This window comes from Salvelinus fontinalis, chromosome 36 (genome assembly GCF_029448725.1).
Source record: "Salvelinus fontinalis isolate EN_2023a chromosome 36, ASM2944872v1, whole genome shotgun sequence".
Classification (NCBI taxonomy): Eukaryota; Metazoa; Chordata; class Actinopteri; order Salmoniformes; family Salmonidae; genus Salvelinus; species Salvelinus fontinalis.
The window spans coordinates 4,567,387-4,591,977 of NC_074700.1; the positions used below are offsets into that span (position 1 = coordinate 4,567,387).

The 24,591-nt window shown below is 43.3% G+C and overlaps 2 protein-coding genes and 1 pseudogene across 2 annotated transcripts; 1 reads left to right on the top strand and 2 right to left on the bottom strand.

Annotated features, from left to right (window-relative positions):
- Positions 1 to 11,410: 11,410 nt before the first annotated feature.
- LOC129835404 (coiled-coil domain-containing protein 96-like) lies at positions 11,411 to 14,286 on the bottom strand (annotated as a pseudogene).
- A 181-nt stretch (positions 14,287 to 14,467) lies between these two features.
- LOC129835061 (transcriptional adapter 2-beta-like) lies at positions 14,468 to 19,920 on the top strand. Its single transcript, XM_055900405.1, has 2 exons — positions 14,468 to 14,836; positions 15,392 to 19,920. The coding sequence occupies exons 1-2, from the start codon at positions 14,483 to 14,485 to the stop codon at positions 16,595 to 16,597; spliced, it is 1,560 nt and encodes a 519-aa protein (XP_055756380.1). The 5' UTR covers positions 14,468 to 14,482; the 3' UTR covers positions 16,598 to 19,920.
- Positions 19,921 to 20,065: 145 nt separating this feature from the next.
- Positions 20,066 to 23,146, bottom strand: LOC129835062 (grpE protein homolog 1, mitochondrial-like). Its single transcript, XM_055900407.1, has 4 exons — positions 23,021 to 23,146; positions 22,205 to 22,349; positions 21,607 to 21,688; positions 20,066 to 21,392 (listed from the first exon to the last, which is right to left on the bottom strand). The coding sequence occupies exons 1-4, from the start codon at positions 23,086 to 23,088 to the stop codon at positions 21,040 to 21,042; spliced, it is 648 nt and encodes a 215-aa protein (XP_055756382.1). The 5' UTR covers positions 23,089 to 23,146; the 3' UTR covers positions 20,066 to 21,039.
- Between the last annotated feature and the right edge of the window lie 1,445 nt (positions 23,147 to 24,591).

The window sequence follows — 24,591 nt, forward strand, 5'->3', positions numbered from 1 at the left end:
CGACATCTCAACAACAAACTGTTTTCCGCCACAAAACTGCCACTGACTGGATGTTTTTCTGTTTGTCGCACCATTCTCGGTAAATCCTACTGTTGTGCGTGAAAAGCTCAGAAGGTCGGCCGTTTCTGAGATAGGGACTGGTTAAGCCCATTTTAACATTCAATCGAACAGTAACTGAATGCCTCGATGCCTGTCTGCCTGCCTTAGTCACTGTCTGTAGGAGCTAACCATTTTTGTGAACAGGGTGGTGTATCTAATTAACTGGCCAAAGAGTGTATAGTTTGATAACTGCCACAATAAAACCGATGTCTGATGATTTTTTCTACGTACAGTATGCAATGTATAAGGATACTGAAATTGTAAGACAAATTTTTTCAACATGCTCCAAACTTTTTTATTATTTGTATTTTTTAAATATTTTATCTCCTTTTTTCTCCCCAATTTTGTGGTATCCAATTGGTAGTAGTTACAGTCTTGTCTCATCGCTGCAACTCTCGTACGGACTCGGGAGAGGCGAAGGTCGAGAGCCATGCGTCCTCCGAAACACAACCCAACAAAGCCGCACTGCTTCTTGACACAACGCACATCCAACCCCGAAGCCAGCCGCACCAACGTGTCGGAGGAAACACTGGCTACCTGGTCAGCGTGCACTGCGCCCCGCCCGCCACAGGAGTCACTAGTGCGCGATGAGACAAGGATATCCCTGCCGGCCAAACCCTCCCTAACCCGGACGACACTGGGCCAATTGTGCTTCGCCCCATGGCCGTCCCGTTCGCGGCCTGCCTCGACAGAGCCTGGTGGCACACTCAGAATCTCTGGTGGCACAGCTAGCGCTGCGATGTTGTGCCTTAGACCACTGCGCCACCCGGGAGGCCCCATGCTCCAAACTATACATTGGATACAAAACATACAATTGGTTTACAGTAAACTTGAAAAAATGTGTTATTTTTCAAGTTTTTTTTATTACATTTATAGCAGTCAATACAAACTGAAAACCATTAGCATATAAAATATGAATGGATAAGAGCAACAAAATACAAAAAAGAGTACAAGCCTTTAAATCTAGAATGTCCTGCTGTCCTAAATGAACTCATGGGTTTTGGTGACCTAATGTACCGTTCAGTTCTAGACTTAGTCGAGTCATTTTGTTATGGCTGTGGGTGTTCCTGCCTGTCACTGTGAATTGGGCAGGGGGTAGCTAGTCTGAATCTAGATTTTAGGAGGCGAAGTCAGTGCAGAGTTGTCTGTCTTGAAGCCGTGTTAGGGACAGGGTCTTAAGGGCCTCAGTATAACTGAAGGATCCTCCTAGGATGGTGGGGTAGATTACCTGTGAAGGTTACTGATAGGACCTTGCACTTGTCAGGGTTCAGTGTCGTGCTGTGGTGTGGTGTGCTGATGTTTGCTGTTGTACAAGTGTGGACTAGATTTAGTTCTTCAACATATTGTCAACATCCCGAGAGCGCCCAGAAGACTTCCTTGAGCCACACCCCCATCGGTTCCTGCCAGTCTGAGGAGCTGTCTTGGTAGAGTTCATACTGGTACATAGCTAAATACTATGAAAATGGTATTTACCCTCTATTATTCCTTCTATCAGCACTTCAAAAATATCCGTTTTGAGTAGTATAATCATATGTTCTTGCTATTGGATTAAATGTTAGTTAAAATTACTAAATGGTGACCCTATCATTATCTGATGTGTTGGTGACTAAATTAAATATTCTCATTGTATTTTGCAAAAAAACGTTTGTATGAATGACTCAGGGGTTAAATATGTGTTCTACTCCAATGAATGCTCAATCAAAGGTCCTAAACATAAGACAGAGGGCATTACAAGTGTTATCAGTTTAGACTTTGGTACTAAGTTTTAGAAAATACACCACTTACACCTGAAATGTGCCAAAGTGATATTTGGCAAACCGTAGTCTGGCATTTTTATGGCGGTTTTTGGAGAAGTGGCTTCTTCCTTGCTGAGCTGCCTTTGGACTCGTTTTACTGTGGACTTTTGTACCTGTTTCCTCCAGCATCTTCACAAGGTCCTTTGCTGTTGTTCTGGGATTGATTTGCACTTTTCACACCAAAGTACGTTCATCTCTAGGAGACAGAACGCGTCTCCTTCCTGAGCGGTATGACGGCTGCGTGGTCCCATGGTGTTTATACTTGCGTACTATTGTTTGTACAGATGAACGTGGTACCTTCAGGCGTTTGGAAATTGCTCCCAAGGATGAACCAGACTTGTGGAGGTCTACGACTTTTTTTCTAAGGTCTTGGCTGATTTCTTTTGATTTTCCCATGATGTCAAGCAAAGAGGCAGTGAGTTTGAAGGTAGGTCTTGAAATACATCCACAGGTACACCTCCAATTGACTCAAATGATGTCAATTAGCCTATCAGAAACTTCTAAAGCCATGACATAATTTTCTGGAATTTTCCAAGCTGTTTAAAGGCACAGTAACTTAGTGTATGTAAACTTCCGACCCACTGGAATTGTGATACAGTGAATTATAAGTGAAATAATCTGTTAACAATTGTTGGAAAAATTACTTGTGTCATGCAAAGTATATGTCCTAACCCACTTGTTAACAAGAAATTTGTGGAGTGGTTGAAAAACAAGTTCCAATGACTCCAACCTAAGTGTATGTAAACTGTAGCTGTTACCCAAACAAGCCATTCTACACCTACCTACACTACTGATAACATGGGCTAGAATAACTAAGTTACTTAATGCCAATCTAAATGTATAAATGGACATTTTATCAATTGTATCTCTTTGTTTCTGTCTCAAGCAGGGATTGTCTGCGCTGCATGTGTGTCAAGAATGAGTAGGGAAGAATAGCTAAATTAATCTCTGTTGTTGTAGTGTACACATCTCCAACCTGCAGCTTCCTGGAGGTTATGTACGCTTCATTGATGTGCTTAATTACTGTATTGTTGTGAATAATTTACTCACCGCACACTTTGTTTTACCGCACCGTTACAGGAGTTTTGTTTTACACATTCTTCCTTTTGTGAATGTTTGACTTCAACATAACTGTTTCTTATTACTCTCCAATGTGGTCCTGCGCACAGCGCAACTCTGAAGACGACGGGCCAGACGATTTGTGCGGACCCCAACCAACCCTGGGCCAAAAGAACTCTGAAGAGATTGCAGTTATCGTCAGACTCCACATTAGTCAACGTATGTTCAATGCATCCTCCTCAATGATGCTATGCTGAAAGAGTTGTACTTTATGACAGTATTTACACAGCAGACAGTTGTAAGTAAATGGTGCTGCTTATCAAAGAGCTAAAGGTGTCAGCCTTTTGACATTTCATGACTAATTCTTTCCACCCTGGATTTTTTTTAATTTTAATTTATTTTTTTTGGTATCTGATTGCTAATAACTGGCAACTAAACCACTAAGTGAAATCAAAAATGTTCCATTTTGATGACAGCTTAAAGTGACTGCAAATAAACTGCTCAGTGCGCTCTCTACCACCAATCTTGAGTATGGTAGTTTCCTTCATGACAACTGTAATATAACCTGGTGTTGTAAATACAACTAAAAACACATGCCAGCAAAGAAAGTAACAGATTACTTATTGTAATACATATGATTTTCCTCTGGACAGTTAGTGATTTATGACTGATCAGAGACCTTTGCAGAATGCTCACTCATAGGGTGAGAATAGTTTCCTTTACAATGTCGCCATCTACTGAACATCAGAGAGGATAGTTGATTCTCTTATAATAAAAAATAAAAAAAGTTTCTCACAAGTGTAGCATAGGTTGTGAGTTTTGCAAAACACATGTCCAAGCCAACAATGAGAACAGTAAATAACTAAATAATATTTATAATGCATTCACCAAACAAACTCTGGTGTAACGTGTACGCTGGGAGTTGGGAATCAAGTACAGGACTGCAAATGAAATCAATAGAACAAAACAAGAAAAGCGTACAGACATGAAACAGAGTCAATAACACCTGAGGAAAGAACCAAAGGGAGTGACAAATATAGGGGAGGTAAGAACCTGTCGAGCCAGCTGAGGCATCGCCGAGAGCTTAGGCAATGGAAGACTGACGAGCCGACTGAGGCTTGAGAACCTGTCGAGCCAGCTGAGGCATCCCCGGTTGCTTTGGCAGCCGCTCTTGGACCCCGACGTCACCAGTAAAAAATAAATCCCTGTTGCTTCCCTTTGGTGAGGCATTATTCTGTAACATGTACACTTGGAGTCAGAAAGTACGGCGCCATGAACCACAAAACACATACAGACATGATACAGAAACTGAGTTATTAACACCTGGGGAAAGAACCAAAGGGAGTGACAGATATAAGGGAGGTGATGGAGTCCAGGTGAGTATCATGAGGCAGGTGAGTATCATGAGGCGCAGGTGTGCGTAACGATGGTGGCAGCTGTGCGTAATGATGGTGGTAGGTGTGCGTAATGATGAGACAACTGGCGACAACGAGCACCAGAGAGGAGGAGCGGAAGTAGACATGACAATTGGAGATTAGAAATGATAGGAATTACAGACAAATGTAGGCTACTACTGGTGATATTTGTAATGGGGAATTGATAGACACAGGAAAAAATACACACAATAAAGGGAAACAAAGAATACCCACGAAATGGCGGGAGGGAACGCATTCTGGAGAGAAAAGTGCCTTGTGCATGTGAGCCACAATCCCCATATTCTTGGATCATGCCATGACAGTGGCCTCCTCAATGGATTAGTCCACTGAGACAGGTGTTTAATGTGCCATTAATGTTTTTTAATCTATTTGCGACCGCTGAACTAAAAAAAATCGCATGTTTTCAATACATACAGTGTTCCATATAAGGCACCCAGACCGTATACCCTTAATCTTGTAATAAATCAAATCTAGTGATATGTAACTTGACATTTCTGCTATCCATTGTGACATTGTGGGAAGATAACCAACGTTCCAATTAACGGCAACGCATTTATTAGCCGTTATGAATACTAGGTTACATAGTTTCTTCTGACAACATTCTCCAGTATCAACATTTCCAAGCAAACAAAAACAGGGAAAAGGGAGAATCTGTAGACATGCTGAGATAAAAGAAGACACTCTGACAGAATTCAGCCCGCCTTCACAAGACCATAACATGCAAATATGTCCCCTTTCGTGTTTTACATGATAGTCAGTTCCACTGGCATAATAGTATGCTCTATGGATGGTCTTGCACTGCAGTACTATACGTCTGAGATGATATGAACATGACTGGGTCTTCAAACACATCTGTATCCATTCATCATCATCATCAATACTGTCTCCCAGGTCTTCCTCACATTTTTGTTTTGTGTCATTAGGAAAAGCCTATATCAACTTTTGATACAGTTTGGAAATCAACTTGAGGTTTGTCAAACTGCCTTAAAATAGTTTAAATATTTGAAGCTTCTGGCTTGTCCAGTGATTACTGCACAGAGGGAATAAGGTGTTGTATCTGCAAAAGTTCACCGCAGCAATGTCACAGACTTGACTTCCATGCTTGCCTGACCCTGCTGAGACCCCTGTCACAATCTGATCCTGCTCAGATGAGGCATGACAAAGACTTACCTTGGTGTACATTTACAGTGCATTCGGATAGAATTCAGACCCCTTGACTTTTTCCACATTTTGTTACGTTACAGTCTTATTCTAAAATGTATTACATTTCTTTTTTTCCTCATCAATCTACACACAATACCCCATAATTACAAAGCAAACTTTTATTTTTTATTTTTTATGTATAAGAACAATAACAAAAAAAACATTATTTACATAAGTATTCAGACCCTTTGCTATGACACTCAAAATTGAGCTCAGGTGTGTCCTGTTTAGGGTTGCACATTTTGGGGAATATTCAGAGGAGGAAACTTTCTGTGGGAGTTAACAGGAATATATGATAATTAACAGGAGTATATGGGAATTAACGGAAATATATGCAAATTAATATTAATACCATTTAAATGTAGATGTTTTTTGCATTGGATATATTTACCATATCATATGGAGACAGAAACATAAACATTTTACCTTATCATAAGTAGACATAATTGCAAATGATTAAATCCTTCCAATAGAAATGTTTATTAACTAAACAATTTAGTTACGACTTGCATTTGAATTAAATTAGTTGACTTCACATGGGATGATTTCACTGAACAAAAAAATAAAGGGAATATTGAATGATCCCCAATGATCTATCGCATCTCCCAAAAACATTTTCAACATATATCTGTAAACTGATAATCTAGAAACTAAAGCTTTGGTTGTCTTCCTCTCAGGCTTCCATGTCTTCTCCCTGGACCCTCTGTGTCCACCTCTTGAACATCAGACTCTGAGGCCTCATCTTCACTGTCACTTTCCAGCCTTGTTGAGAATGGCTCATTGTCAGGCTCAAAATGCCTCAAATTTTCCCAGATGGCCACCAATTTTTCAACCCGTGTATTGGTTAGCCTGTTGTGTGCTTTGGTGTGTGTGTTCCAAAACAAGGACCAGTTGTGCTCTGAGGCGACTGATGTTGGTGGGATTTGGAGGATGATGGAGGCAACAGGGGAAAGAGCCTCAGATCCACAAAGTCCCTTCCACCAGGTGGTTGATGAGATATGTTGGCACGACTGCCATATTGCATCTCCATCCCAAAGCCCTTGCTTGGAAGTGTACTTTGCCAGACTGCCAAGAACCTTGCCCTCATCCAGGCCAAGGTGGCGAGAGACGGTAGTGATGACACCATAGGCCTTGTTGATCTCTGCACCAGACAGGATGCTCTTGCCAGCATACCTGGGGTCCAACATGTACACTGCGGCATGTATGGGCTTCAGGCAGAAGTCTTCATGCTTTTTGATGTATTTCAAAACTGCAGTTTTCTCTGCTTGGAGCAACAGTGAAGTGGGCAGGGCAGTACGGATTTCTTCTCTTACATCTGCAAGCAGAGTCTGAACATCAGACAGGATGACATTGTCTCAATCCGTGCAATGGCTACTGCTATAGGTTTCAGGCTGCTTACCACTCTCTCCCAAAATTCATAATCCAGGAGGATCCTCTTAATGGAGCTGTCCATATCGGCACACTGTGATATGGCCATTTCTTGGAGTGAATCCATCTCCTCCAGCAGAATGTCAAACATGATGACAACACCACCCTAACGTGTGTTGCTGGGCAGCTTCAATGTGGTGCTCTTATTCTTCTCACTTTGCTTGGTGAGGTAGATTGCTGCTATAACTTCATGACCCTTCACATACCTAACCATTTCTTTGGCTCTCTTGTAGAGTGTATCCATTGTTTTCAGTGCCATGATTTCCTTGAGGAGCAGATTCAATGCATGAGCAGCACAGCCAAGGGGTGTGATGTGAGGGTAGGACTCCTCCACTTTAGACCAAGCAGCCTTCATGTTCGCAACATTGTCTGTCACAGTGCAAATACCTTCTGTGGTCCAAGGTCATTGATGACTGCCTTCAGATCATCTGCAATGCAGTGTGTCTGTTGTCCCTTGTGTCTGTGCTCTTGTAGAATACTGGTTGAGATGATGTAGTTAATTATTCCTTGCCCACGAACATTCGACCACCCACCAGAGATGATTGCAATACAGTCTCTTCCCCAGGTCCCACACAATCCTGTCTCTGAGCTCTACGGACAATTCCTTTGACCTCATGGCTTGGGTTTTTGCTCTGACATGCACTGTCAACTGTGGGACCTTATATAGACAGCTGTGTGTTTTTCCAAATCATCTCCAATCAATTGAATTTACCACAGGTGGGCTCCAATCAAGTTGTAGAGACATCTCAAGGATGATCAATGGAAACAGGACTAGGGTTGCAAAGGATCAGAAACTTTCCGGTAAATTTCTGGTATTTTTCTGGAAATCTTTCATGGGAAGTTAAGCCCGGGAATTTGGGGAATTTTGCTTAACTTCTTTGCGACTGGGGGGCAGTATTGAGTAGCTTGGATAAAAAGGTGCCAAGAGTAAACTGCCTGCTACTCAGTCCTAAAAGCTAGAACATGCATATAATTAGTGGATTTGGATAGAAAACACTCTGAAGTTTCTAAAACTGTTTGAATGAATGTCTGTGAGTATAACAGAACTCATATGGCAGGCAAAAACCTGAGAAAGAATCCAACCAGGAAGTGGGAAATCTGAGGTTTGTAGTTTTTCAAGTCATTGCCTATTGAATATACAGTGTCTATGGGGTCATATTGCACTTCGTAAGGCTTCCACTACATGTCAACAGTCTTTAGAACCTTGTTTGATGCTTCTACTGTGAAGGATGGGGGAATAAGAGCTGATTGAGTCAGGGGTCTGGCAGAGTGCCACGAGCTCAGTCTCGCGCACTCCCGTGAGAGTTAGCTGTGTTCCATTGCATTTCTACAGACAAAGGAACTCTCCGGTTGAAACATTATTGAAGATTTATGATAAAAACATCTTAAAGATTGATTCTATACTTTGTTTGACATGTTTCTACGAACTGTAAAATGACTTTTCGTCTGACTTTCGCCTGGACTTGCCCGCGCCTCCTGAGTTTGGATTTGTGTACTAAACGCACAGACAAAAAGGAGGTATTTGGACATAAATTATGGACTTTATCGAACAAAACAAACATTTATTGTGGAACTGGGATTCCTGGGAGTGCATTCTGATGAAGATCATCAAAGGTAAGTGAATATTTATAATGCTATTTCTGACTTCTGTTGACTCCACAACATGACGGGTATCTGTATGACTTGTTTTTGTGTCTGAGCGCCGTACTCAGATTATTGCATGGTGTGCTTTTTCCGAAAAGTTTTTTTGAAATCTGACACAGCGGTTGCATTAAGGAGAAGTCTATCTATAATTCCATGCATAACAATTGTATCTTTTAGCAATGTTTATTATGAGTATTTCTGTAAATTGATGTGGCTCTCTGCAAAATCACCGGATGTTTTGGAGGCAAAACATTACTGAACATAACGCGCCAATGTAAACTAAGATTTTTGGATATAAATATGAACTTATTGAACAAAACATACATGTATTGTGTAACATGAAGTCCTATGAGTGTCATCTGATGAAGATCATCAAAGGTTAGTGATTCATTTTATCTCTTTCTGCTTTTTGTGACTCCTCTCTTTGGCTGGAAAAATGGCTGTGTTTTTCTGTGACTAGGTGCTGACCTAACATAATCATTTGGTGTGCTTTCGTCGTAAAGCCTTTTTGAAATCGGACACTGTGGCTGGATTTACAACAAGTGTATCTTTAAAATGGTGTATAAATACTTGTATGTTTGAGGAAATTAATTATGGGATTTCTGTTGTTTTGAATTTGGCACCCTGCAATTTCACTGGCTGTTGTTGAGGTGGGACGCTAGCATCCCAAATATCCCAGAGAGGTTAAATTCATCAAAAAAGTTAGCTTATAACAGGAACCTTTTTTTGTGGGATACACATAAGGCAATTCTAGGTCTTGTGGCATATTTTGGTTAAATTATCCCCAATTCAATGGAATTGCAACCCTCTGCATGCACAGTGCATTCTTCCATCACATGTGCAGTGCACTCTTCCATCATGTGTTCAGCTGATTCTCAAAATCTTGCAAACTAATGAGATGCTATTGAGCCCACACTACTACACTGTCTGAGCTAAGGACTACATGCTTTCTGGTAAGTTTTGAATACAATACTGGGTGGGGTGAATATATTTTTATAGGACATACATTATTTTTTGTTAACTAGTAAATGGTAACCTACAGCAAAGTGTGTTTAAATCATTTCTAACTTGTTAACAATTTCTGCTAGTTAGTTTTTGCTACCATGTGGGTTTTAGCTTGCTTGAGCCTGCTAACTGATGAGTGTTAATTCACCTGTTTCCATACATGTTTCATTTTAAAACATGTATCTTACAAAGAAGTTGTTTAAGCTAACTGCTTAACTATTTATCTGTACATGGAATTGTATTTGTTGTTTTTTTACATTTTTTTTCTAATCTTTACAGGAAAATGCCACGGGCACTATCTGATGCGTGGAGACATTTCACTGCAGCTAATGTAGAAGGAAAAGCTGTGTACATTTTCAAATACTGTGCCAAATCATATGTAAAGAATGCAACAAAGATACAGAATCATCTGGCTAAGTGCATAACGTTCCTTCAGCGCTGACAACAAGCAACCTCTCTCAAAGCTCCCTCTACTTCTATTCGAGGTGAAAATTATGAATCAGACACCTTATCGATAGCAACAGCTCATGGTCCTCCTGGAATCAGAAGTTTTGTTGACTCAATGGAGGAACATAGTCAGAGAAATGCTGATGAATGTCTTGCTCGAGCTGTGTATGCAACTGGTTCACCTCTGATGCTCACAGGCAATGTGTATTGGAAGAGATTTCTGAATGTTCTTCGCCCAGCATACACCCCTCCAACCAGACATGCTTTATCTACTCATTTGCTGGATGCAGAGTTCAACAGTGTTCAAGTGAAGGCCAAGCAGATCATAGAGAAACCGGGAAGGGTACCAAAATATTTATGCAGCATTGAAGGACCACAAGAACACATTGTCCTCCATCATTCTTAAATGGAAAAAGATTGGAACCACCAAGACTCTTCCTAGAGCTGGCCGCCTGGCCAAACTGAGCAATCGGGGGAAAAGGACCTTGGTCAGGGAGGTGACCAAGTACCCGATGGTCACTCTGAAAGAGCTCCATAGCTCTGTTGAGATGGGAGAACCTTCCAGAAGGACACCAATCTCTGCAGCACTCCACCAATCAGGCCTTTATGGTAGAGTGGCCAGATGGAAACCACTCCTCAGTAAAAGGCAAATGACAGCCCGCTTGGAGTTTGCCAGAAGTAACCTAAAGGACTCTCAGACCATGAGAAACAAGTTTCTCTGGTCTGAAGAAACCAAGATTGAACTTTTTGGCCTGAATGCCAAGCGTCACATCTGGAGGAAACCTGGCACTATCTTTACGGTGAAGCATAGTTGTGGCAGAATCATGCTGTGTGGATGTTTTTCAGTGCCAGGGATTGGGAGACTAGTCAGGGTGAGGGAAAGATTAACAGAGCAAAGTACAGAGAGATCCTTGATGAAAACCTGCTCCAGAGTGCTCAGGACCTCAGACTGGGGCGAAGGTTCATCTTCCAACAGGACAACGACCCTAAGCACACAGCCAAGACAATGCAGGAGTGGCTTTGGGACAAGTCTCTGAATGTCCTTGAGTGGCCCAGCCAGAGTCCGGACTTGAACCCAAACAAACATCTCTTGAGACCTGAAAATAGCTATGCAGCGACGCTCCACATCCAACCTGACAGAGCTTGAGAGGATCTACAGAGAAGAATGGGAGAAACTCCCCAAATACAGTTGTGCCAAGCTTGTAGCATCATACCCAAGAAGACTCGAGGCTGTAATTGCTGCTAAATGTGCTTCAACAAAGTACTGAGTAAATAGGATATTTCCATTTTTTTTATTTTAATACAATTGCAAAAATGTATTAAAACCTGTTTTCCTTTGTCATTATGGGGCATTGTGTGAAGATTGATGAGCGGAAAAAACGAATGCAAATGAATTACTTAAAAATCATACAATGTGATTTTCTGGAAATTTGTTTTAGATTCCGCCTCTCACAGTTGAAGTGTACCTATGATAAAAATTACAGACCTCTACATGCTTTGTAAGTAACAAAACCTGCAAAATTGTCAGTGTATCAAATACTTGTTCTCCCCACTGTAAGTGTGAAAAATAGAGAATTAGCTAAGGAAACTGACAGATCAATAATGTTACATTACTATACTGACTCTAATAAAAACTCACATTGTGCTGTCAAAAAATGTCCAAATATCAGTCTTCAGTCGTTTGGCAGCTGGTTTCATCGTTTGATTCAGGTCTATCGTGATTGAGGCAAAAATAATAGCTAAAGTTAGTGAGCTAGCTAGCTGACGTTAGCCAACTTTTGGCTAGCTCTAATGGTACATCAACTGATGACAACTAGCCAAGTGAATTTACTTCTGTTGAAATGGGACAAAAAGGCTACAAAACATATCCATACACACAACAGCTGTTAAGACACAGCTACCTGACAGATAGAGAGACTTAAGATGAACTGGCTGTGGTAGCTACTAGCTAGCTAGCTCATTCTCTTCAGACAGAACTTCAGCCGAGAGGGGATGAAACATTCCTGTAACTAACGTTACATGTCAGTTACACTACTAGCTCAGCACTGGGAATAAATATGTTTTTTTCTGTGTAGTCAAACAGCAGTCAAATAAAGAGTAGATTGTTTCTGTCCAGCTTGCTTTTACAACTCAGAGAAAAAGCTCAACATACACACAGACAGCAGCACTGTACCTTTCAGACTTCACACACCCTGTCCGCACGCTCTATCGTGTCCAAGTGGTCCTAAATTCAGCCATCTGAAACAGCCTACCTGAGGGCTCTCCAAACAGCCTACCTGAGGGCTCTGAGGCGTCCGCATGGTCCTAAAGCTCACTCGCCCGCTTTTAGTATCAAGGTGCAATAATAAAACTGGGGGGGACAAAAATGCCATTTTAGAATGTGGGGGTGGGGGTCATGTCCCGTCCCCCCCGTCCCCAATAAAAGTTCCGCCCCTGGATGTAATGGTGTCTTTCACTAATTAGGTGACTAAAAGCATTTCATATTCAGAATCATTAAGCTTCACTACTCACACTACATATCAAAGCTGAGGTTGTAGCCTATTATGGTCTTTTGAGAAATAATAGAATAAGGACATGTAGAATAAACTGAATATTTATTCTAAATGTGAAAACATAACTCATAAATGTGTTTATGCATTTATGAACATGTAAGTAATTTTGCTTGACAATTATTCCCTTATCACAACAAATGTGTTTGATCACATTCTTTCAGTCCTGTGTGTGTCAGTGTGTGTGTGTGTGTGCGCTTATTCGTTAGCGCGTCTTCCCGTATATCCTCTCCTCTCCCTCACTGCGCCGTGGGTTTGGTGTGCTCCAGTTTCTCCGTAACACCCCGGAACACTCTGCATGCCTCTCCTCCAGGCCGTCTGAGGCATTCACCTTCTCCTCAAAGTCCCTCAGGAGGGTATCGTTGCCCAGCAGGCCAGGTTGTCCATGCGGAGGCCGTCCCTGGCTTACTTGGTCTTGGTCAGCACGTCCTGGCCACCACCGCCTCCACCTTGGCCAGCTGGGCCTGCTTGGCCTGGTTCTCCATCTGCACAAACTGGAACTTCTCCTTCACGTGGGCCAGTACCTGGACAGTGCTGGTGATCTTCTTGCACAGTTTGAGGAACTCCTCGTTGCGCTCCTCTATCTTCTCGTTCCTGTATGCCTGGTTCTCGATCTTCATCTGCTCGAAGTCGATGAGGTGCAGGTCCTCGACAAACTCCTCCTTGCAATCAACCTTCTCCTGGCTCTGCTGCCGCAGCTCCTCGGCCTGCTGCTTGGTCGCCTCCAAGTCACGCCGGTGCTCCTGGTCAGACACGGCCTTCTACTTAGGACGTGCGTCGTAACCCGTCTTCTTGCGGACATACTCCACCAGCTTGATCTGACCTCTGACCTGGCTCTGTTTCTCCTTCGCCACCTGCAGCTCTATGAAGAAGTTCATGTAGTCTTCGTAGTCGATGCTGGGGCCTTACTCGTCTTCAACCTGCACAGGACTGCAGCACTCCCTCTTGGGGGTCCCTGGGTCTAGTTTGGGCGGTCCGTCTTCATCATCGTCGTTATCGTCGCCATTTTCAAGTGTAAAACTCCACTCGCGGGAGAGAGGCTCCCCTATTAGAGGCTTCATCTCTTGGACCTCTCCCTCTTCAAATGTCTAGCTCGTAGGTAGGTTTGCTTATGTGGGCGACTCATCTCCAGCGCCTGGCTCAAATGCGGCCAAGTTCCTTCCCTCTGTCCCAGTGTAACTGATGTGAAATGGCTCGCTAGTTAGCGGTACGCGCTAGTAACGTGTCAATCAGTGACGTTCAATTGGTGCCCTGCAAGGGCAGCGGCTTTTGTGGGGCGATAGGTAACGATGCTTTGCGATTGACTGTTGTCGATGTGTGCAGAGGTTCCCTAGTTCAAGCCCAGGTTGGGGCGAGGAGAGCGATGGGAGCAACATCAGTTGAGGTGCAATCTGTTGCCTGTTCTGAGGCTTTTTCAGACTCCACTAACCCGCCCTCCTCATCCTCATCTGCAGGGGTATCAGCTTTATTCTTACTGTCATCAACATTAGGGGATTTGCCCTCCTCCGGGGGATCTACAGCTTGTGTCTTCTGGAGTTGTTCATTGTTCTTCAGCTCTGTGTTTTCAGGGCTATGATTGGACCCAGGGTCATTGTCTTGTTGCTCTGCCTCCGCATCCATGGGAATGTAGAATTCCTTACAAAAAAAATCTATAAAATCACATAAGTATGTCAATGAAGTCCCAATGTGTAATGCAAAATTCAAATATATCAACAGAAGTCAGTGTTTGTCAATTAACCTATTGCCGTTTTGAGTTGTCCTGGAAACTGAGCATGTAAGCCAATCACAGGCGTTTGCGCCAAGCTTATTAATATTAATGAGACGCAGTTGTGCGACTCCAGTACGCATGCCCTCCCCCCGCGACACTGCTGCTTCCAACAACAAGCAAGAAGCCAGCAACATGGCCGACCTAGGAAAGAAGTACTGCGTGAACTGCCTTGCAGACGTTACAAATCTGAGACTTCGCTGTACTGACTGCCCAGATATCGAACTGTGTCCGGAATGCTTCTCCGCGGGTGCAGAAATCGGTAATCATCGGCGATGGCACGGTTATCAGCAAGTCGACGGCGGGCGCTTCACACTCTGGGGTCCCGAAGCGGAGGGAGGATGGACTAGCAGGGAAGAGCAGTCGCTACTCGATGCGATCGAGCAATATGGCTTTGGAAACTGGGTATTTCAATGTATAGCCTACTTGTCTCATAGCTATCTAGCTAGAATACAAACACGTGCATAAAATGTTACAGGTTAAATGTGAATGAGTAAACTTACACTGTATTATTTTTCATGAGTATCTCCGAATACATTGGACAACTTCAGACTGACAGCCATGTCCTGTCGAGAGTTGGCAATATCGATGCAACTCTGCAAGCCTTGAAATCCACCTGGTTTTAGTCCTGATTACAGCTAGCTGGCTAAATTGTTATAATGCATATTTTTGTTGATGCAAATGTACATTGCAATCCAGGTTGCAAACCTGCACTGCATTTATGAAAACGTTTAGTTTAATGTAGGCTAGTCATCTGTTAAAATGGATCTGTTGTATGTATCGCCTATCAACGGATTTCAACACACGTATGGTAATAGTGTATAGCAATGCATGCAGTGTCGGTCTGTGTCTAGATGCTTGCAGTGATGTATCCCTATATGTGTAACTATCTGCATTTTATGAGGTAAAAAACAACATCCCCCCCCCAAGTAACACTCTGCCCTGTGTGTTGTCTTTCAGGAGGACATGGCCACTCACGTGGGGGCGTCTCGGACCCCCCAGGAAGTCATGGACCACTACGTCACAATGTACATTCACGGCAACCTGGGCAAGGCCTGCGTCCCCGAAAGTATCCCCAACCGGGTAACGGACCACACCTGCCCCAGCGGTGCCCCCCTGTCCCCCAGCCTCACCACCCCCCTGCCCCCGCTGGACGTGACCCTGGGCGAGCAGCAGCAGCTGGGCTATATGCCCCTTCGCGACGACTACGAAATTGAGTATGACCAGGAGGCAGAGAAGCTCATCAGCGGCCTGTCGGTCAACTACGACGATGAAGACGTGGAGATTGAAATGAAGCGGGCGCACGTGGACATGTACGTGCGCAAGCTGCGGGAGCGTCAGCGCCGCAAGAATGTGGCCCGCGACTACAACCTGGTGCCCGTCTTCCTTGGGCGAGATAAGAAGGACAAGGAGAAGCCAGGCACGCTGGGAGTTGTAGGTGGCGGTGGTAGTGGTGGCGCCGTCGGAGTTGGAGGAGGAGTAGTGGGGACCCTTCTGATGCTGACCAATCCCATTGTGACGCCGGGAGCTGCAGCCGTTCCTACAGTGCCAAAGCGTAAGATCACCAAGGAGGAGAAGGAGCAGCGGGTCAAGTTACGGGGGATGTGCCAGTTCATGGCTCTGCGGGAGTTTGAGGACTTCTTTGACAACATGCACAAGGAGCGCATGCTGCGTGTCAAGGTACGAGAGCTGCAACGATACCGCCGTAACGGCATCGCGCGACTGGACGAGTCGGCCGAGTACGAGTCGGCGCGGCACAAACGGGAGAAACGCAAGGAGAACAAGAGCGTGGCTACCTCCAAAACAGGCCGAGGCGGCGGGCTCGGCACCGGGGGAGGAGGGGGAGGGCTTGGAGGAGGGGCGTTAGGTGGAGGAGCGGGCGGTGGCGTCATCAAAGAGGAGGGCAAGGAAGGCGAGTTTCCGGCCATTGAGAACCTGTCCGGCTTTGAACTGCTGTCGGACCGGGAGAAGATGCTGTGTAACACGCTCAACCTCAGCCCCACGCGCTACCTTACCGTCAAGACCATCATCATCAAGGACCACCTTCAGAAGCGCCAGGGCATCACCTCCAAGAGCCGCCTGCCAGGCTACCTGGACAAGGTGCTCAAGAAACGCATCCTCAGCTTCCTCACAGAGAGCGGCTGGATATCCCGAGACGTATCCTAACAGTCCATCGGGTTTGTAGGAACTGGACTGGGAAGTGTCCTAACAATGTGTGTATGGCGTTTGTGGGGACTGAGGATCATAGAAGGATCATGACTCTGTTCTCCGTTGGATTGATGCGTCTCGGTGTGTCTTGTTAGATGTGAGATTTTGCACTCGTAAGCTCCACATAGACAAAACTATTGGATTTTACCAACTTTTATCTCATTTTGTCCAACGTCGTCGACCACAGGACTGTTTGTGAATATGTACATTGCAAAGAATAAGGATTTCCCCTTTCTTAAAAAAAATTCAAGTTTGGATACCATTTACAGGAGAGTGATGAACAGATATATATTTTTGCATTTGAATCATATGAATGATAATGTATTCGTATGGGTAGATGATACAGGGTCTCTGTATTGAAACTCCAGTGAAGGATCGCCTAATGCTGCTGGGCAAACCAGACAACACTGTTTTCAAAGCTGTTCTCAAAGTATAAATTGTTACGTATCGTTTGCCTCCAGCTTCCTTTTAGCCTGGTCCCAAATTAGTTGGTGCTGTCTAGCCAACTCCTATGGTCATTGACCAGACAACACCAACAGATCTGGGACCAGGCTAGCTTCCTTTAGGTCAGGATGTCGTTTTTGGAGAGCACAAGTTAGTGCCTATTCAAACAGCAATACAGTCACACTGTGCTGGAACGCAGGGGGCATATCATCCTATTCTTCCCATGAAGAGATGAAGGCCGGCAAAAGCATACAGGAGTCAGTATTTGGCAGCCAGCGCTCTCGTAGAGTACCGCAGTAATCTCCATTTTGACTCTTGTAGCGGTCTACCTTAGGATGTCAGGCTCGGAATTTGGCACTATGAGAGGAATAGCCTAACCTCTCACTATTCTGTTCCATCCCCCTGCACGATTTCTGATTCTAGTAGGCTATTCACTAAGAAAGATATAAACTTTTAAACGTTTAAATATGGGCATTAACCAATGACATACGTACAATCCTTAAGCACAAATCAAAAATCTCTTGTTTGCCAAATGAGCATATAGGCTATCACTAGTTTTTTTTACTACCCTGTTCCATCACAGGTAACGTTTGCCAGCCCCTTGGTTTGGATGTTGTGTTAACTGTGTGATGGCCTGTCAGACTGAATATGTGGTGCATGATTATTGTCTTATCACCGGTTGCTTGCTGTTTTTGTTTGCCAGTGTTTCACTTATCCAAAGGGAGTAAAGTCAAATTTAAATGTTTTGAAGACCTGCTACATTTGCTCAATCTAACTTCCTGGTTCATATTTTTGTTTTGTTTTACAGTCACAGCATTCATATAGGCTACATCACATGGCCTTGCAAGTACAATATCAAAGGGCAGGAATAATCTGGTAGAGTAAAGGGACGAATGCCTCAGAAAAGCTTGGTTGCTATTAGACATTGATGTTTTCCATTGACATCAAATGTGTCTGTTCCCAGCACAGGTACTTTGAAGTGTCCACTGGCACTTTATCTTTCTGATGTCCAGTTAGCCTGTTTAAAATGGAAAAGGTGAACTACTGCAGGGATATAGAGGTGGCGTGGGTGTATAGAAACAGTGTTGAGGAGTATCAAGTTTGACGCTGGGAAGTAGATGTAATGATCGCATACCAATGGAGGCTGGTCGGAGGAGCCTGTCCTCCTATAGCTCCTCCCACCAGGCTCCTCTGTCACACGTATAGGCCTTGGTGGCATCCCCATCATAGTATATTTATCATACCACAGAAGTAATAAAAGCAATATTTTATTTATGCTTCCCCATAAGCTTGAAAGTATCCATACACTGACAAGGCCCCTGGGTTCTCGCATCGCCTACCTGAAGATTTCTATTTGTCGCAACAACCGGCACGGTTTACAATCAAAGACTACGTAGATATCTCCTTATCTGGTTTAAAGAGAAAACAACTGTTTTTGAACCATAACGGCATCGTCTATGATTTCTTTTCAATTTCCTCTGCGGTGCCGAGGGCTTTTGTGCGTGTCGATCAGAGAGGTGGCAGGAGAGCGCCATTTAAATGGAAATTGAGTTTTGAATGGGCATCGGTTGACGGGGAGAGTTGGAATACAAAAGTGGGGCTGAGGCTGGGAGAGCGAGGGGTGGGCGTAAGAAGTAGTGGAGTGTTCAAGCTCGATCTCTGTCAAAGCATTAAGATTTAGTTTTGTGCTGCTGCTTGTTCTATTTTCCTCCCTCCGCCTCTCCCTGTCCATGTACTGGCTCTTGGTGCTTTTTTACTGATAGGGATTTTGCCATAAAACTAAAGCCCCATTCCTCACTGCTGTTGCTGCTGCGGGGAGCCAGTTGCCCTGCGTTCAGAGGTGGAGCAGGCTGGTCAGCCCAGTGTTATGTTGATTAGAGAACAAAAAATAATAATTTCTTATTGGACAAGGCCAGGTAGTCCCTCCCTGTTTCACCCTATTGTCTTCCGTTTGGTGCCTACTTCTAAAGTTGACCGTGCCTATTATCAGTCTCTCATTTCATTTCCTGTCAAAGCTAGTAGCGAACTACTTCAACCATTGTCATTGTAAAAAGTTCAAAGACATGAATACACACAGCCTGCTTCCCATAGCCTTGTTTAATAATCAGGGTGTGACATTGCTGTGCCAAACCATTTTACCTATGGCACAGATTTTATGACCAAGGGAAACACTCACAGTTGAGCTAAAGCTTCCCATCAGTAGATGGCATTCTGAATTGTTTCAGCCTCTTTTTCATGTTCAAAAGCGAACATATTTTATAGGTGGTTGAAATTACACTTTTGTTGTTCTATGAAACATCATTACCATTTGATACGAGCATACGGGAGTGTTTTGCGTGTTTTTGCATGTGAAGCCAAGTGTTTTAAATGATGTTAACAGTACATTATGGTTAAATGGCTTGATTGAAAATGATTTCCATTTGAATTGTTTCTAAACATCAAGACTTTTCTATGAGGGCGAGGAGAAAGGTTTTATTTTGTTTCTGTGGAATTTTTAGCAAAAATATTTTACCAAATGTACATGATTTTTTTGTAAGAAATTGAAAATGAACATATTAATACTGACCTGTGAAATGTACAGTATTTTATTTCAGTAACTTTTTTATAACTTTAAAAGATAAAACAAATCTTAAACATGCGAGTGAGAACCATTCGAAGCCTTTTGCGTGTGTTGTCGTAGCATGCTGTTAAACTGTTCATGTGTATCAGTAGTATGCTTAGGAAGTCAAAGCGTTTGTTGACAACTCAGTGGTTGAAAATGTTGAGGGGGAATTTTTGAAGGCCCATTCTTTGTGGTTGCACAGGATGTTTTGTATTAAAAGTGCAAATACTTTATACTTCTATGGCTTCCTTGGTTAATTTTTACAGCATCGGGTGAGTATGTGGTGATATCGCTGATAGTTTGAGTGTTCTACATTTAGGGAGCCTTCTACCTACAGGGTAATAGTCAAATCGAAAGCAATAAAATCAGGGGACTTCTGATTCAAAGTAAATCTGTTTATTTAAATGCTGCTGTGACACTCACTATAATGTTCAGTTCAAATAGTTATTGGATAAACTCAATCGGTATTATGCTGTCGACATCTGCCAAAACAGTGAAGTCCGGAATTATTACATCAGAGGTTCAACATCATGTTGCTCATCTCAGGTGAATCTGTAATCAATTTGACCAGAGCATTTCTGTCTCGTTTTGACAACCATAGTCAGTGTCCTACTGTACTATTGTAGCTGAACAATAATCAATTTGTCTAGACATCATTTATGAAAATGAAGTATATAGTACATGTAAAAGTGTTCCTGGAAGCAATACTAAAACAGCAATATACAGGGTTAAGTTGTGCCAAAGACAACTCATCTTACAGGAAAAATGTCATTATTTTAAATTCAATTGTATGAGAGTTATGATAGTTCTCCAATGATAGTGAAGACAACAGTTTGGTCTATAATCAATGAGATCCATTACATTCTCCCATCCATAACACAATAATTACAATGACTGGACAAAGAGAAGAATGGAATCTGACCCCGATGACTGAAATAATTTGCATGAAACTGGTTCTGTGCTCTACATGCCATTACATGTGTTATTTCTGTTAAAACATATTTGCTCCTGGCATATACATGGGTTCTGTCCCAATTATCTGCACTTGCACACTCCCTGTCATGGATTTAAAGACGACGTAAACTCCGTCCAGCCAATGCTTATACCAACAATGCTTTTCAATTCATGACGGGGAGTGAGCAAGTGCACACTTCCGGAGAAGGGTGGAGAATCGATATGCACAGTCAAAACAGGCTGTGTGATGATGTCGTCCATGGTAACGATATCAGTTCGAGTTGAATTCCTGCCTCTTTGAGGCAACGTTAGGTGGTTGGGGGAGGGGGCTCTGACCAGCCTGCTGTACCCAAGACGATCCGTCGCCCAGGCAACAACATCAAGCAATGAATCTCTTTTTTTAAGGGGCTTTGGCCACGCCCACCAGCGCCGGCCGGAGGGTGCGCCCATGGAGCTTGTAGCCCACCTTGGTTACTATGGCGACCGTGCCGGGCTCTTTACCCTCCACGGGGGCGTGAAAGAGAGCCTCATGCTCATAGGGGTCAAACTTCTGCCCACCGTCGGGGTTGAGCTTGAACAGGCCGTGCTTGGCGAAGACCTTCTGGATCTGCGTCTCCGTCATCACCAGGCCGTCGTAAAGGTTCTTCAGGTGGGGGTTCTTCTGAGAGGTCACCTCCTCTTTGGGCACGCTCTCCGTCGCCTTCTCCAAGATGTCCGCCACCTCCAGCAGGTCTTTGCCGAAGCCTTGGATTCCTGATAGGTGTGGGAAGAAAAGAGAGATGCATTCTGTATTCTGAAAACAGACTGAACACCACAACATCATGCAATATGCCTACATATTAACTTTATACTGTGTTCCTTGCTGTCAATGAACCAAAATGACGGTTTTAAATACCACCTATAAGTATGTCTGTCTGCTCTGTCCAATGCACTGGTGAGACAAATAAATATGCAAACATTAAGTCACCATATTTCTTTGCGTCTTCCACCATCTTCTGACTCCTCGTCCTGAGGTTCTCCATGTCTGCCAGAGACCGCGTGTACTTGTCCTGTAGACCGAAACAACCACACTAATTCTGAGACCATACAGAGACCCCATGAGCAGATATTTTTCTCAAAGCTCTTCTGACTTAAGAATTCAGCCAGGATGACATCACAGCAACATTGTAAATACGAGTCTATGTATACCTTCCAATGTCCATACTAGTATACCAGTAGGAATGTAAGCAGGCTTCATTCTAGGTAGTATTTTACTATTTAACTAGGCAAGTCAGTCAAGAACTAATTCTTATTTACAATGACAGCCTACCCTTGCCAAACCCTAACCCAGATGACGCTGCGCCCATTGTGTGTGTGTGCCTTAGACCGCTGTACCACTCGTGAGATAGCGTGGATGTTGGAACCGAGTCTATGTAGTGACCCAGGAGTAGGGTGAAGAGCCCCCTCCTAGACACTGATCTTGGGTCAGTGTTGTGTTTCCCCCTAATGCTTAAGGTTGGATTGGAGGAGGGGAAGCTTATCCTAGATCTGTACCTAGGGAAACTTCACCCTGGAGCCAGACTCACCGTGACCTCTTTAAGCTGCTCCTCCAGCTGACCCTTCTCCTCGGCCAAGGCCTTCTCTGCAGGGCTCTGCTCAGCCTTCTGGTCCTCCTCCGACCCCTGGCCACTCTTCTGATGAGCTGCTGTGCATAGGAGCCGCGGGGATGCCCTAACAGAACAGAGGGAAATGGGTTAGATACACAACAGAACTTCAGCTGTTTATACAGTGGTCACTTTAGTTCACTGGTATTCTTGTAAATGAATGTAAGTGTGTAACAATGGTTGCAACTACTTTGTGTGTGTGTGCGTCATCGGGCAAATCGTTAATTGGTGGCACGTGCCTTAAATGTTTCCTCCCCATGGTCATGGCTTCTTTCAACTTGTCAATCTCCCATTTGGTGAATCTCTCTGATTGCATGTGCTCTACTTTGCCAATACATGGGCGAAGTATATTGTGGCGTTTTAGTAGGTAAGCCATCTGACTTGGCAGCATTGTGACTAGCGGAGCATAACGTTAAACCTGCTAACGTTAGTTCATGAAAGCAAGGTTGTTTAACTAGCTAACGTTAGCTAGCCAGCTACGTTAGTAGATTGAGTTAGCTATACTAGTTAATTATTTTAACAGCCTCATAGGATTCAACTATTTTTTTATGTTCAACATTTCATTCAGTTTGCTTTCCTATAAGAAATGTGCTCCCATTATGAAAGCAGCATATGACATGTTGAAACGTTACTTAGCTAGCAAGCACCAAGGGTGATAGCAAATGGCACACGCTAGCTAGTTACTTTACACACGACAATGATCTGAATAAACATATTATAAAGCACACAATGTATTACCTTATTAATGAAGGCGATGCCGCAACATAGTAACTCTGTCTTACAACTCGTACACACCAACTCGCCATTTTTAGTGATAACACAAACTGAAGGAGCCGGGTAACCCAGCGGCAAGACCGTGAGGTTGAGCCAATCACAAATCAGAAAGATCTGCAAGTAGTAGTCGCGTCCAATCAATGGTGGTATATAGAATGACGTTTTCCTGTAGTTTGGTTGAAGTGACGTTAAAGGTCGAACACTTTGCACGTGACCAAGGACGGAAATAGTTTGTTTTGTAAACTGAAGGTTATCCCTATTTTGTAACTTTTGGCAGCGATGTATCATCACCAAACCCCTGTCATTACAATGTTGGATGCATAGGGCAATGATGATGATGATCAATAAGTTGGCCTGATGCTATAATCACATATGCATATGAACATTGCTTTTAATTCCTAATAAAAATATGACTCCACCCAGCGTTCCTCTTGAATTTAAATTTGGATGGCAAGTCTGTCCGTTTAACAATATTTTATATCCAAGGAGCCGTGAGAGTTTACATTAAACACGACTACAGTGCTGTGACAAAGTATTTGCCCCATTTTAGATTTTCTCTATTTTTGATAGTGAATGATATCAGATCTTCAAACAACATCTAATATTACATAAAGGGAACCTGAGTTTACAAATATTTATTAAACAAAGTTATGAAACACCCAATTGCCCTGTGTGGAAAAGTAATTTCCCCCTTACACTCAGTAACTGGTTATGCCACCTTCAGCGGCAATGACAGCAACGAAATGCTTCCTGTAGTTGTTAATCAGTATCTCACATCGCTGTGGATGAATTTTGGCCCACTCTTGCATGCAGAACTGCTTTAACTCAGCAACATTTGTCAGTTTTCAAGCATTAAATGCTCGTTTCAAGTCTTAATTGGGATTAAGTCTGGACTTTGACTAGGCCATTCCAAAACTTGAAATATGTAGGTTTTCACGTAGACTTGATTGTGTGTTTTGGATAATTGTCTTGCTCCAGACATAAAGGGACCCATCTTGTTCAAAAAGTGTGCTCAAGTTTGCCAAAAAGCACCTGGAAGCGCCTGGATGATCATCAAGACTCTTGGAAGAATTTTCTATGGACAGATGAGTCAAAAGTATAACTTTTTTGACGACAAGGGTCCCATTACGTAAAAATAGAGAAAATCAGAAAGGGGTGAAAGACTTTTTAACGGCACTGCATATGTCTCGTTACAGTTAACAAACCATGGAGACTTGCCATCACACATTTTATACAACTAGTCTGAAACTCCTCCAGGCAATGTTAATCTTAACTGGCAAACCTCAAAGCCCTTCCTTTGCTTCACAGGAGCAGCTCAGAATGAAAAAAAAACAACAACAGAAGAAGGGTTGTAAGAAATCTCTGCAGCAGGTATTGTCTGTCGGATGCAAAACGTTAGCACAAAAATCAGAGTCATTTTATGGCAATGACAAGTGGCCTTCAGAGTGCGTCTGACCGTCAGATGGGGCATTGTATTGTACATCAGAAGTCAGCATGTGGGAGCTCTGGATGATAGACAAGTTTCCCACAGTTGG

Excerpts from the sequence above, each read along its gene's own strand:
- LOC129835061 (XM_055900405.1), top strand. The coding sequence starts at position 14,483 with ATGAGACGCAGTTGTGCGACTCCAGTACGCATGCCCTCCCCCCGCGAC. Across the intron at positions 14,837-15,391 it reads AATATGGCTTTGGAAACTGG|GAGGACATGGCCACTCACGT; the intron begins GTATTTCAATGT and ends GTTGTCTTTCAG.
- LOC129835062 (XM_055900407.1), bottom strand. The coding sequence starts at position 23,088 with ATGGCGAGTTGGTGTGTACGAGTTGTAAGACAGAGTTACTATGTTGCG. Across the intron at positions 21,689-22,204 it reads AGCAGCTTAAAGAGGTCACG|GACAAGTACACGCGGTCTCT; the intron begins GTGAGTCTGGCT and ends TTCGGTCTACAG. Across the intron at positions 21,393-21,606 it reads GGAAGACGCAAAGAAATATG|GAATCCAAGGCTTCGGCAAA; the intron begins GTGACTTAATGT and ends CACACCTATCAG.